The sequence below is a fragment of the Gorilla gorilla genome, chromosome 1 (genome assembly GCF_029281585.2).
Source record: "Gorilla gorilla gorilla isolate KB3781 chromosome 1, NHGRI_mGorGor1-v2.1_pri, whole genome shotgun sequence".
Taxonomy (NCBI): domain Eukaryota; kingdom Metazoa; phylum Chordata; class Mammalia; order Primates; family Hominidae; genus Gorilla; species Gorilla gorilla.
Window position 1 is genome coordinate 226,400,202 of NC_073224.2, and position 12,433 is coordinate 226,412,634.

General features: G+C 44.1%; 1 protein-coding gene across 7 annotated transcripts in view; it reads right to left on the reverse strand.

Annotated features, from left to right (window-relative positions):
• Positions 1-12,433, reverse strand: part of PRDM2 (PR/SET domain 2) — a 126,650-nt gene that overhangs the window by 24,465 nt on the left and 89,752 nt on the right. The window contains exon 8 of one of the 7 annotated variants that reach the window (XM_055384950.2): positions 5,501-6,885. The exons of the other annotated variants lie outside the window; for them this stretch is intronic. Coding sequence (XP_055240925.1) covers positions 6,882-6,885 — 4 coding nt within the window. The 3' untranslated portion in view covers positions 5,501-6,881. Of the gene's footprint in view, positions 1-5,500; positions 6,886-12,433 lie in introns of those variants that run through there. 7 annotated transcript variants of the gene reach the window in all.

Genomic DNA, 12,433 nt, shown 5'->3' on the forward strand with positions numbered 1-12,433 from the left:
CCCACATGGCTGCTGCTCACCGTCTCCCCTCTTCCTCCACATCTCCCCATCCTCACCCACCTCCAATGATTTCACTCCCTATGGCACACAATGATGGTGGAACAAGACTTCCACAGTTTGCGCCCTGCCTCCCTTCCCAGCTGTCTTCTTCTTTGTAAGGCGGGATGCCCCCTCCTGAGCCCCACTGCTCCCATGGGTGCCAGGCCCCATCTTCTTTCATGTAATCAAGGCACTCCCCATTTCCACTCCAGAAGTCTCTATTCCCGCATCTGTGTTTTATTTCTCTCCCTAGCATTTATCATCTGACATGCCATCTATTTACTTACTTTCCTGTCTCCACCAACTAGAACATAAATTCCGTGGAGTAGGACATTGTGACAGTTTTGTTCACTGCTATATCCCCTGGCACCTAGAATAGTGCCAGGCATGTAACAGCAGGCGTAGGCCCCACATTTATGAATGAATGAATGAATGAATGGCCAAGATCTGCACTGCCTTTCTGGACTAAATCACACCCACATTACATCATCTGTTAACTTCCAGTTTTTGTTAAAAGTGCAGAGAGAAACTAAGACACTTATAAAGGGAATCTGAGTACAAAATCCTCCTATGCCTTTACCATCTCTGCCCTGGTCCCTGCAAATTTTTAATTTTCTCACCCATACCTTGTTGGACTGCAATTTTTAAGCGAATTACTATGTGCCTTTCTAAGTATTCAACTTGTTTTTCATAAATAGCTCTATGCTATTCATTGGCTTGTATAATATTTAATTAGATTGTGCAAGTGTGATAATAAATACAAGTGGCATAAACAGGTTTGGGAACAAATGCAACTGACCTTTGGCATGCATTTAACTTGGCTGCTGGGAATGGAAGCTCACGGACTCTCCCTATGAGCAGTGGTCAGGATTTCCAGAGGCAATGAAGAACATGCATTAATATTGGTGGGTTGCTCTAACTAAAGTCAGCTGGGTTTCAACTGTATGTTTTATCCACAGTTGGCGTTCCAGCAAAAAAGTTCAGAAGAATTTCTGGTCCTATTCCACTTTCCAAGGCCTCGTGCTGTGCAAAATGTTCTCACTTTTGTTTTTTTTTTTTTTGTTTTTTTTTTGTTTTTTTTTTTTTTCTTGAGATGGAGTTTCGCTCTTGTTGCCCAGGTTGGAGTGCAATGGCGCGATCTCAGCTCATTGCAGCCTCCGCCTCCCGGGTTCAAGCGATTCTCCTGTCTCAGTCTCCTGAGTAGCTGGGATTACAGACGCCCGTCACTACGCCCAGCTAATTTTTGGTATTTTTAGTAGAGAAGGAGTTTCACCATGTTGGCCAGGCTGGTCTCAAACTCCTGACCTCAGGTGATCCACCTGCCTTGGCCTCCCAAAGTGCTAGGATTACAGACGTGAGCCACCGCGCCCAGCCTCACAATTCTTAATTCTCTGTTCTTCCTTAGGCAATGGTGAACACGCCGGACTTAGTGACTAAGTAAGTGGCGGAGACCTCTGTGTTTGCCTGGAGTGCTTGTGTTTGTTACCCTTTGATCCAGCTGACTAAGTCACATTACCCAGCAGCTCTGACTCATGACGGTGAAGGAGAAATCTCCAAGGCAAGCGATGCTGTGTTGCAGATCCGGTTTTTGGAACAGCTTTGTTAACACAGCCCATTCAAATGCACATGGCACCATGAAACCCATCAGCGTTTAAACCCTAAGAAGATGATTCATTATTTTGAGCAAAAGTCAGAAAATGTGCAAGGAAAGTCATCCATTGCTATGTATTTTGGGAGGCTCTACTAGGGAAGGATCGATCCCCCCCATTCCCACCCCTTAAGAGATGTCAAGTGTCAGGAGATGGAATTCAAGCTTGGTACCACAGAAAGGGTGACCCTATTTTCAGGTCCAAAAATAGGGAAAAAAGAACCTAGAAATCTGAAGGAATAGTTGAATAGTTCTACCCCCATGATGTTCAGTTATAGTCAAAGACAGCCTGTAAGGACTCGAATGTTTGGTGTGTGTACCAGTGTAGACTGGGAGAGGAGACTACAATTCCACCAGTACCTTTGAATTAATACACTGTGCTGTAGTGGGTTTCCAGCACAGTTTTATACTGGTCTCTATGGGTTACTGATAGGCTTTCATTATGCATTCTTAACCTTAAGGACTATGCCCAGAGGCAGTAACACTAATTTTAATTAGCTATCACCAGCCTTTTCTTTCGGCTTGATTTTAATGGATCATTTACCTATGAACGGACATTCTCTGTTCAATCACCAGCAGTTAATTGCCCCAACATTCACATTTTAAACCAAGAGGTCATGAGTTAGGGTCACATAAGTAGGTCACTGAGGCGGAGCGGTAGCTTTGGCTCTATTATCCTTGAGGATTTTTCTTTTTCTTCAACAAATACTGAGTTCCTACCACATGCTCAGGCCTACGGTGAGTGCAAGTGAACACGCACATGCAGGGCGCTGTGTTGGCGAACCCCCAATTCCCTCTTACCTACGACACTCAGAAATGTCCCCAGCTCCTGAGCTGCCCCTGACTCATCTATCACCGGGTTGTTATAAGAATTAAGGACAAACATAATTGAAAGTGTTCTGAGAGTTGAAATGTTGCTGTAAGTATATCAAAGAGATGGTAAACAAGCAAAGGAAAAGAATTTAAAATCAAAATCAGAAGAAATTAAGTGATGAGATGAGTGATACCATGTCATTAAAAAAATAATAATACTTTAAAAGCCCTCTGAAGTCTGGGTAAGACTCATGTGACAAGCTGATAAAAATGAAGATTTCAAAGTCCCACCCCAGAGATTATGGTTTAGTAGGTCTGAAACTTTTAATCACCCAGGTGACTTTTTTAATGTAGGTGGTCCACTGAGCAAACATCCTGGGGAGATGATCCAAACTAGGGCCCCATCACACACCCAGGAACACAGACAGGAAATGGCATTTAAAGCTGTAATTAACAATGCAAACCAAACCACAAAATGCTCTTACCTTGCCATGTGCCACACACAACTCGGAACAACACTTTAATAAAACACCTGCTGTTAGCTGGCACTCACGAGCTGTGTCTGTAATTTTTAAAAATACTTTCAAAGGATATAAACCTATCATTAATTACAATGTTGAAATAATCTGGCATGGCATATATTTCAACTACAATATCTGACACCAGTTCATTGAGGCCTATCAAACGGTTGGCTCCTACGTGAAGGTAAAGTTAACACAGATTTGTTTTCACTAAACTCACTCGTAAAATTAAATCACAGGAGCCTAACATAAGAATGAAGATAGTAAGAGTATAAAACTCACACCTGTAAACATAAACATTGGCTATTAGAGAAATTCCAAAACAATTCCCGAGTAACATCCTGAATCCATAAGAGAAATCCATTTCATGGGCAGGTCATCAATCTCTGCTAAAGGTAGTGAACTATAATACTTCCATGGGTTTGTAAGGACCAGCTCTCTAAAACTATCAAGATTAAACCACTTGGCACCAAATAGATTATTTATTCTAAACATAAATTAAAGGACATAGGATGGTAAAGAGAAGGAAACTCTTGTTTCAGAACTAAGGAACTTCACCTGGCAACAAATATTTGCTGAGAAAGGAATTGATTGCACTTTTACCCAAACTTTTGTTTCGTTCCCTCCACAAATCATTTCTTTAACTCATGTGTTTTGGGAGCTTAAAAGAAAAAAAGCAGTCCATTATATGGTGTGTTACACTTAATACTCTCCTATCTAGGTCACTTGTCCCAGCAACATCACTTACCAGCACAGAACCAAGAGCCAAAGTCTATTGTGTTTTGGTTTTTGGCTTTCTTGGAGACAGGGTCTCACTCTGCTGCCCAGGCGGGAACACAGTGGTGCAATCGTAGCTCACTGCGGCCTTGGCTTCCTGGGCTTAAACAATCCTCCCACCTCAGCCTCCTGAGTAGCTGGGACTACAGGTGTGTGCCACTGTACCTGGCTTTTTTATTTCTTGTAGAGATGGGGTCTCACTATGTTGCCCAGGCTGGTCTTGAACTGAGTTCAAATGATCCTCCCGCCTCAGCCTCCCAAAGTGCTGGGATTACAGGTGTGAGCCACCGCATCTGGTCAAGACCTATTGTTAATGAGTGAGCAAACCATGTCCACAAATCCATGTTCTGGAATTAATGCACTTTGCTTACAAGGGAGGTCCTTGGGAGATCTCTCAGGGCCAACCATCTCTTTGTTTACATATGATATTAACAGGACCACAATCTAGCTTCCCAGCCCACAATTAACAGAAGCATATGTGAAGGATGCGAGGAAGTACAGACAATATCCATGAGTGACAGATGGAAAAGGAGATCTTGAGGAGTACGCTCTTCTCAAAAGTCACATCTCAAGCTTCTGGATCCTCTAGTGTGGGGTCAGGATCTCCTATATGCCAGAATCATCTTTTCTACAACAAAGTATTAATTGATGGTTACCTTGAACCCTCAAAGAAGGGTGAAATTGAGTCCAGTGTAGTTTTAAAAAGCAGAAAAGTAGCAGACACAATGACATCACAGGCAGCAAATACCTGGCACTCCAGAACCACTCACCTTCCTGCATACAAGGCAGACATGGGTCACTTAGCCAGCCCTCTTTCCCTGAGTGTGAACCCAGCTTCAGAATCCAGTTCTGTGCAGCACCCTGGGCAACTGCTCCCCCTACACAAATGGAAACCTGCTTGTCAACCCTGGCTTGGAAAGACTTCTGTGAAAATAGAAGGGGGAGAAGTTGACCCTAGAGAGTAGGTTCATCCATCCTCTGGGCTGTTCAGTATCTAGATCTGCTCCTTCTCTAACAAAGCTGGAGGGATGAGGCTCCAACCTTGGTAAAAACGAGGCCTGGCCGAAACCTCAGACATGCTGGTTTCCCAAGAAGATACAAAATGGGTTCATCCCGGCAAGAACTAAGACATCCATTCACCCGCAACACACTTTTCAGCTCCTTCAAATCTGCTGGTGCTTCTTGTCCAGCAGACAAGGTGCTTACAAGTCACATTCTTTGCTGCTTAAAGGCAGTGCCACTAGAAGGCACAGGGGCATGAGCAGGGGCTCCCTTCTACCTCCTCACGCCTAGATCCACAGACGAGAAGTAGAACAAACTCATGATTAAGAGATGAGACAGACTGCCTGGACTTGACTCCTGGCTCCACCTCCTACCATCTGTGACTTCAGGCAAATTGCTTGACTTCCCTGTGCCTCGGTTTCCCCATTTGTAAAATGGGAGAACATGAAATTATTCATAGGGCTCTTTTGAAGATTAAATGAGGTAATATGTGGAAAGCCCTTTATATCATGGCCAGCAAGCATTATCGGTGATCATCCTTACATTATTATTGTTTCAGCAAAGCGAGGTTATTTGGTTTTCATGGTTTTACAGAGCTAATGAAATGCTTTCTTCTTAACTTACCTTTTAAAAATTGACATTGAAATTCAAAACCAAAAGAAACAGAAAGTTACAGGGAGGGGGTGATAGAATAAGAATGAATCATCTTTTTTCTCACTTTGAATTGGAAAATGATTTCCTGTCTTACAGCTCACTTCTCTTTAGCTCTGATGGGTGGGAGCATCTGCTATAAGGAAGCAGCTCTGGTCCACAGAGGAACAGCTCTGGCCTGGCAAAGACACAGCAAAGGTCCTCGGTGTCACTGGTGGCCAAACCAGGAGTTACAGGCCACTTGAGAGCTTTCTCTCTGGGCAGAGGCAGGAGATAATGAGGGAATGTTCTGGCTACTACAACTCATGCTGTCATGAAATCTTATACATGGCATGCCAGGCTCAACTTTTCATCAGATTCAAACTGAGATTAGAGGGGACATCATTCAGTCATAATAGTGATGCTGACAGCAGCTGACGTTGACAGCACTCACTGGGGTGAACAGCATCTGTGGTCCTTCCAGGCTGCTCTAAAGTTGTCTTCGTGGCAATTCTTTGTGGTCAGATTGATTACTGCCCTTCCACAGAAAGGAAAACTGGGGCTCGGAGAGGTTGAATAACTTGCATAGATTACGCTTACAGAACTACACGTGATAAAGCCAGAATTCAAATATTTTATTCAACAAATATTTATTGAGCAGCTACTACATGCCAGGTTCCGTTCTATTAATAGATGCTGGGAACGCAGCAGTGAAGAAATCAAAGTTCCTGCCTGGGTAGAACTCTCATCTAAGAAGGGGGAGACATAGAGTAAACAAACATAATGAGTCCATAACAGAATGTACAGAAGGCTTAAGGGTCTTGAACAGTAAAGCACAGCAAGTAGAGGGATGAGGGACCAGGCAGTGTGACAGATCGATGGTCAGGAAAGGCTTCTTGGAGGAGGTGCCAGCTGATCAGCCTTCCAGGTCCAGAGCCAATGCCCGTACCTACATTCCGCTGCCTGTCATAAAAACAGTAGAACCTCAAGCCCAGCTAGTGCTGGCCTCCACCTCACCATCTCTTCTGTGGAATGCAAGTGGCCTTCAGGAAATTCTGAACTTGGAATTTCCATTTCTATGTAATCATGGCAGACCAGGCTGAACTGAAGCTCTGTCTCAACTTGCATTGCTCCCATGAGGGGCTCTGGTCTCAGACTGAGAAAGGCTCCAGGGATCCCAGGAGAATGAATGTCGAGAGCTCCCCAGGTACCAAGCTTGTCCGACCTGCAGCCCACAAGCTGCATGCAGCCCAACACAAATTCATAGACTTTCTTAAAACACTAACATTTTTTTTTTGCGATATTTTTCTTTTGTTTTAGCTCATCAGCTTTCATGTTACTATACTTTATGTGTGACCTAAGACAATTCTTCCAGCGTGGGCCAGGGAAGCCAAAAGATTGGACATCCCTGCTCTATGCTCTCCATGAGCCGGGACTCAATTGCTCCGCACTTACCTAGACAGAAAAGAATACATCATTCTAGAAGCCTTTAGGAGTGTTTTAAAAATTCTGACAAAGCTCTAGCCTCACCAAAGGATAGAACCACCCACTCATGAAATTAATAGAAACTTATGTTTCTCAGTTTCCACAAAGGGCTTTTTTCTCTTTCAGGGCTTTTGAAAAGTGAGTCGTTTCTCCAACAGCCTCTTCCCCAAGTTCTTTAGTGATCACCATCATCCAAGTTCCCCATATGCTGCCCCTTTCCACCCGGGGCCGGCTACTAAGACCTGGCAATTTCCTTAGCGGTGCCTCCCTAGGTCTGTTTTTGTGAGGACTTCAGCACCTGACGCGGATTAAGCGTCCACTGTCATCACCAGCGCCACCACAGCCATCAGCCATTGGATCCTCACTGGGAACACATGCTGCCTTCTGTAACGCGCACGGCACGTGGCAGGTGGGGGGCACAGAGCTCCCCTGCAGGCCAGGAAGCTGGTCACTCTGCGGGCAGCATGCCCTGCCTCTCAGTAACTAACAGCACCCAGGTAAGGAACACCTAGATGGGAAGGCATTCAATGCCCATGTTCTTCCCATGATCCTACACCCACTCTCTGCAGTAAAACTGCTCTCTGGCCATCAGCATCTCATTTGGGGGACACAACAGTTATGTACATGCAAGTCTCTCTAAAACCCAAGGGCACAGTGATTAGGTGGTTTCAAATTGTAGTTGAACTTGGCTCTGGAACCAGATGGCTGGGTTTGGGGTCTCCACCTGTAGCCATGGGACATAATTCAAGTGATGTTGCCTCTCTCAGACTCGGTTAATCTATCTGTAAATGAGAATACCATCTCCGTCAGATGTGGGAGAGCTCAAAATGTAAAGCACTCAGAAAAGTGCCCCACGCGTTGGAAAGGCCAGTGGACACTCCAGGCGCATCCTCAACTCCCTCCATGGTGGTTAGCTACACCCCGAGGGTCCTCCAAGAGTCCCAGGACAAAGTCCTTCAGATCTACAGCCTGACACTTTGATGATTCAGATTGGCTGTTGAAAGATGTTTTCTGAATGGCTGGCTGACTGAATCACAACAGGAGAATGTGCCTGAATTCACAAGTCCAATAATAGCCTGGAAATAGAAGCCATCTGAAAATGTTCTAAACTCTAGCTGGGTTGGCAAGGATTGGATGCGATTATAAAAAGCAAGTGAGAAGAGAATGTTACTGCAAGGAAAATTGAATCCATGAGTTTTAAATAACTTCATTCCAATAAAAAATATTAAAATATATTTTGGGCCAATGATTAAATGCTATGACAAATTCAACTGCTGTACACTGAAATTGTTTTTAAGTTAAAAAATTAAAATACCCATAACTGTCTCCTAAGGCCTAAATGCCCTTTTGTTAACTTACCTGTGCAACAAATTCCAGGTTTTTTAAAGTGAGTCCTATTTTAAATGTACATTTAGATTTAATGCTAAGACTCAGTAGATGTAGGATTCCAGATTGTATCATAGGCTCCTGTTTAAACATGAATAAGGAAATATTCTTAGCTTAAATATGTTCTGAATCAGAACACAAACCTGGGCTTTAAAATTCACCTGCAGCTTTCTGTGGTTGCTGAAATGACACTCCAGTTCTTTCTTCCCTCACTGAGTAACTCAGGTGGCACCTATGAAAGGGTGTTCAGAAACATGGTTTGTTCTGTTGACTTCCTGCCATGGTCTATTAGCTGGACATGGGAAGGCACATTTAGGCACCAGTCTTCCGTAAAATGTTTATGGTCTCCAGAATGTCCACCTGAATTTCTATTTTAAAAAAGAGTTGAAAAGAAATCCAGCTGACATAAGGCAGGCAGAAATGCAGGCATGTGCAAATCCTATTACCCGCAACAGGTTGACAAGTTTATTCTAATAAAAGTATTTCTGGGTACCTTTTAATGACTCACAATTGAATGTAATTTTTGCAGCTGCAAGTAATTTAATGTAGAGTGATGATGGTTTTCTCAATTCTTAATCTAGAAAACTAAATGAAACCTACACACCCCCTCCAGGTTCTAATCCTATACTTTAAAAATAACGTATCGGCAGAACGTAAATACCTGTTTGTTTTGCATGTAACAAACACACTATTTGCTGAAGTCGGGAGGCAGCCTAGACCAACTTTCTTTTTGGGTTAATGCCCAGCAGCTCAAGGTTCTCCGCCGGTATCTGAGGAGATGCTTGAGGATCCCAGGGCCTTTAGAATCATCTCCAAAATCAAAGGGTATTACTATAATGAGCTTGGCTTCTGTTAAACAGTCACGTTGCCGTTGATGAACCAGATGGCTCTATAAAAGCCAGCTTGATTGACCTGAACTAATTGGTCTGTGATGGGGGTAGAAGTTTATTCCACAGTGAGAGGGAAACTAAAAGCAAATGGGTCCAGGAGCAACTCCTGACTAATAAAGGCTCGCTGCACCAGGAAGATTTCCTTACCCACAAATGACTGTTCCACTTGTTCACTAATGCTTGGAAAAGCTTTTATGGAGAAGGTACTGCGTCCTGTTTTCTACATTTAGAAGAAATAAAATTCCTTAAAAAAAAAAAAAAACCCTACCTATAAAAATGATGGACTGCACAGTGTAGCTTGGAGTTCAAATCCCAACTTGCCAACTTAGAGTTGTGTGCCCTTGGAACAAAATCACTTTTCCCAAATCTGTTTCTCCATCGGTAAATGACACCAACCTCAGGCTGTCATTGCCAAGACTTGTAGATGCTCAGCAGAGTACCCAGCACACAGCAGGCGTTGGAAAGCCAGACTGAATCCACCCTAAAGCTTCTCAGATCATTTCCACCACCACTCAGAGGAAGCGGCACAAGGGCAGAAGGGGGGGAGGGAGGAGGTGACATGACCCTATGTAGGTGGCAGCAAGGATCTGGCCTAGGGGCCTGGGGCTGCAGCACAGAGATCCATGGCACCACCAAGGAGCAGTTTCGCACTTTTTTCCCTACATGCCACCCACTCAAACCTCAAACCGTATTCAACTTCTATTTTGACATTAGATGTTTTGTCTAAAATCTTAACGGTCACGTCATCATTCCCACCAATCTGGACCTTTATTTTTCTTATCCCATAATACTGTGTATTCAAGGTTCTGCTTGTGAGGCAAACCCTTCAGGAAAGGTCAAGCCACCAGAAGGGCAAGGCCCAAGGGGACTTGGGCCTTGGAATCAACATAAGCCAGAGACAAACTACACATTAGGCCTGTGGTTCCTTCACCCTCAAGGCCCACCACCTCCTCTTTCCACCAAGTGGACACGGCTCAGGATTGGCTTCAGAATAACCCTGATGCCCCAACGCCAGATGCACGGCCCCGCCAGCCTTAGAAAGAATGGGAAAACAATAGTGCCCACTTTGCAGGATGATTATAAGGATGCCATGCAGCACTGCGAGGCCTAAAGCACACACAATCCTCTAGCAATTGAGAGCTACACTCATCTGTTATTTTTCCCATATTAAATTCAGAAATTCTCCTGTGCCCTGAATTTACCTGGGGTCTTTAAAGTACATATTACCCAGGCAGGCCCCAGCCCTAAATGGACTCATTGTAGGCCCTTGGAACTAGTGGTTTTGACAAGCTCCCCAGGTGAAGTGTGGAACCCACGGTGTTGAAGGGCAGGGCTTGTGGCTCCCCGTTTTGTTAAGTCTAGCAGAATGGCCCATCCACACCTCCAAGGCCCTCGAACATACGCTCAACAGCAGTGCTTCACCAGAACCTTCACTGAGGCTGCCTGAAGCGGCAGCTGCAGGAGTGGTGCCATCAGGCAGGAAAGAGGCCATGACAGCTGGGCCTGTAAAGGCTGACGGGGAACAACAAACCATTTTCTGTAACTATCAGCCTGGTCTTTGAAACACTTTAAATGTGGCCTTTATATCCGAGTCGACCCTTTTCTCATCCGCCTGTGCTCTAATCCACTTTCAAGGTAAATTGCCCTTTATGATTTTTTTTATGGATTCAAGTCAATATATTCAAAGCGAGGTTCAGTATCAAATCAAAACCCACATAAATAAAATATCAAATGCATTAAGTGAGCTATAATTTTAGTAGAGTCATTTTAACCTAAGTATTAAAAGCCGGCAGTCATCTAGATTATTGGCATTCAGATATTAAGCTAGAAGCATCTCCTTGACCACCTAGCCTTTGGGGAATTGTGACAGCGAGGAGGTTTGGAATATGAAGTATAAAGTGGGGAAAAAAGCCACTATGAAAATACAAGCCCCACGGAGGTCAGGATTTTTGTCCATTTTGTTCAGAGATGTATCCTAAGCACCTACAACACAGCCAGGCATACATTAAGTACTCAATACATTAAGTTGGTTTTGTAAAATTATCTTGCTAGAAAGTACTTGTAACAATGAGGACAAGATAGCCAGCCTAGTAAGGCATTTACTAGAAACACTGTGAAATGTTTCAATGGTAACAGGGACGGAAGGCTCTAATTAGCTTTTGATTTTTTAAAAACGTTTAACTCTATCAAAGAAGAGCCAAAGCAACCCAAACAGGGCAGCTTCTCCCTTGGTGAGATGGATGTGATGTGGTTTCTTGGTGACTCCTCCAGTAAACATCTGAGTCCCTGTCATGTTCCAGGCAGAGCCAGGGACACTGTGGAGACCGAGCCATCATCCCACTCTTTTAGTCCAGTGCTTGTGTCTGACAGCATCTTGATCCAGGAGAAAAGATCTCCTCCTAGAAGGTGCACTCAGAAACCAGCCAGTCTACTCCCCACTTTTTGCAGACTGGGAACTATGATCCAGAATGTAAAGGAACTTGCCCAAGGCTAAAACACAGAAGACGCAGCCATGGAGGGCGCTTGTTGGAGGCCCGTTTACTGAAGGCACAGGGAAGGGATGAACGGCCAGCAGATGGGTTAGGATGGAAATCCAGTTCTCATCCAAGACCGTGCTCTTTCTCACAACATTCAACTCCTCACAGGGCACTGCTGTGTGTTCAAGCCTCATTTGTTTAAAACTACTAATATCGAAGACCAGTTCCAGATTCCCACCAACCTCTCTCCTCCATGTTTTTCTAAGGGAGGAATATCGTACGCCAGAACATCTGGCCAAGGGAAGCTGGCTATCCCTTCACCACCTTTCCCTGAGGAGTGACAGACAGATGTGGTTAGCAAAGTGCTATGATGATGAACTATAGGAAACCGCTTATAGTCAGCCATTTTTAATCTTAAAAAACCCTGGCAATTTCACATAAACTGAGTATGTCACAACTTTTTGGTTTCATTCTTTGGAAGCCCATAGAAATAAACATCAATCCACAAACTAGAGTAAACTTTTAGGAAGCACAGAGACCCCACAGATGAAATTATTTTGTATTTTACTCTTACCCGAGTGAGTTCACAAGGTACTTCTCGGCACCGTTGTCTGACTACACGTCCACCCTCTACATAGAATTCCAACTGGAATGAGCACATATTCAGTTACTGTCAAATAGAAACAACTGAACAGACGCCAGGTGGGCTGAGTAGATGCCGCACTTTCAAATTAGAGTGCGGGCTCTGAACAATCCTCCACACAC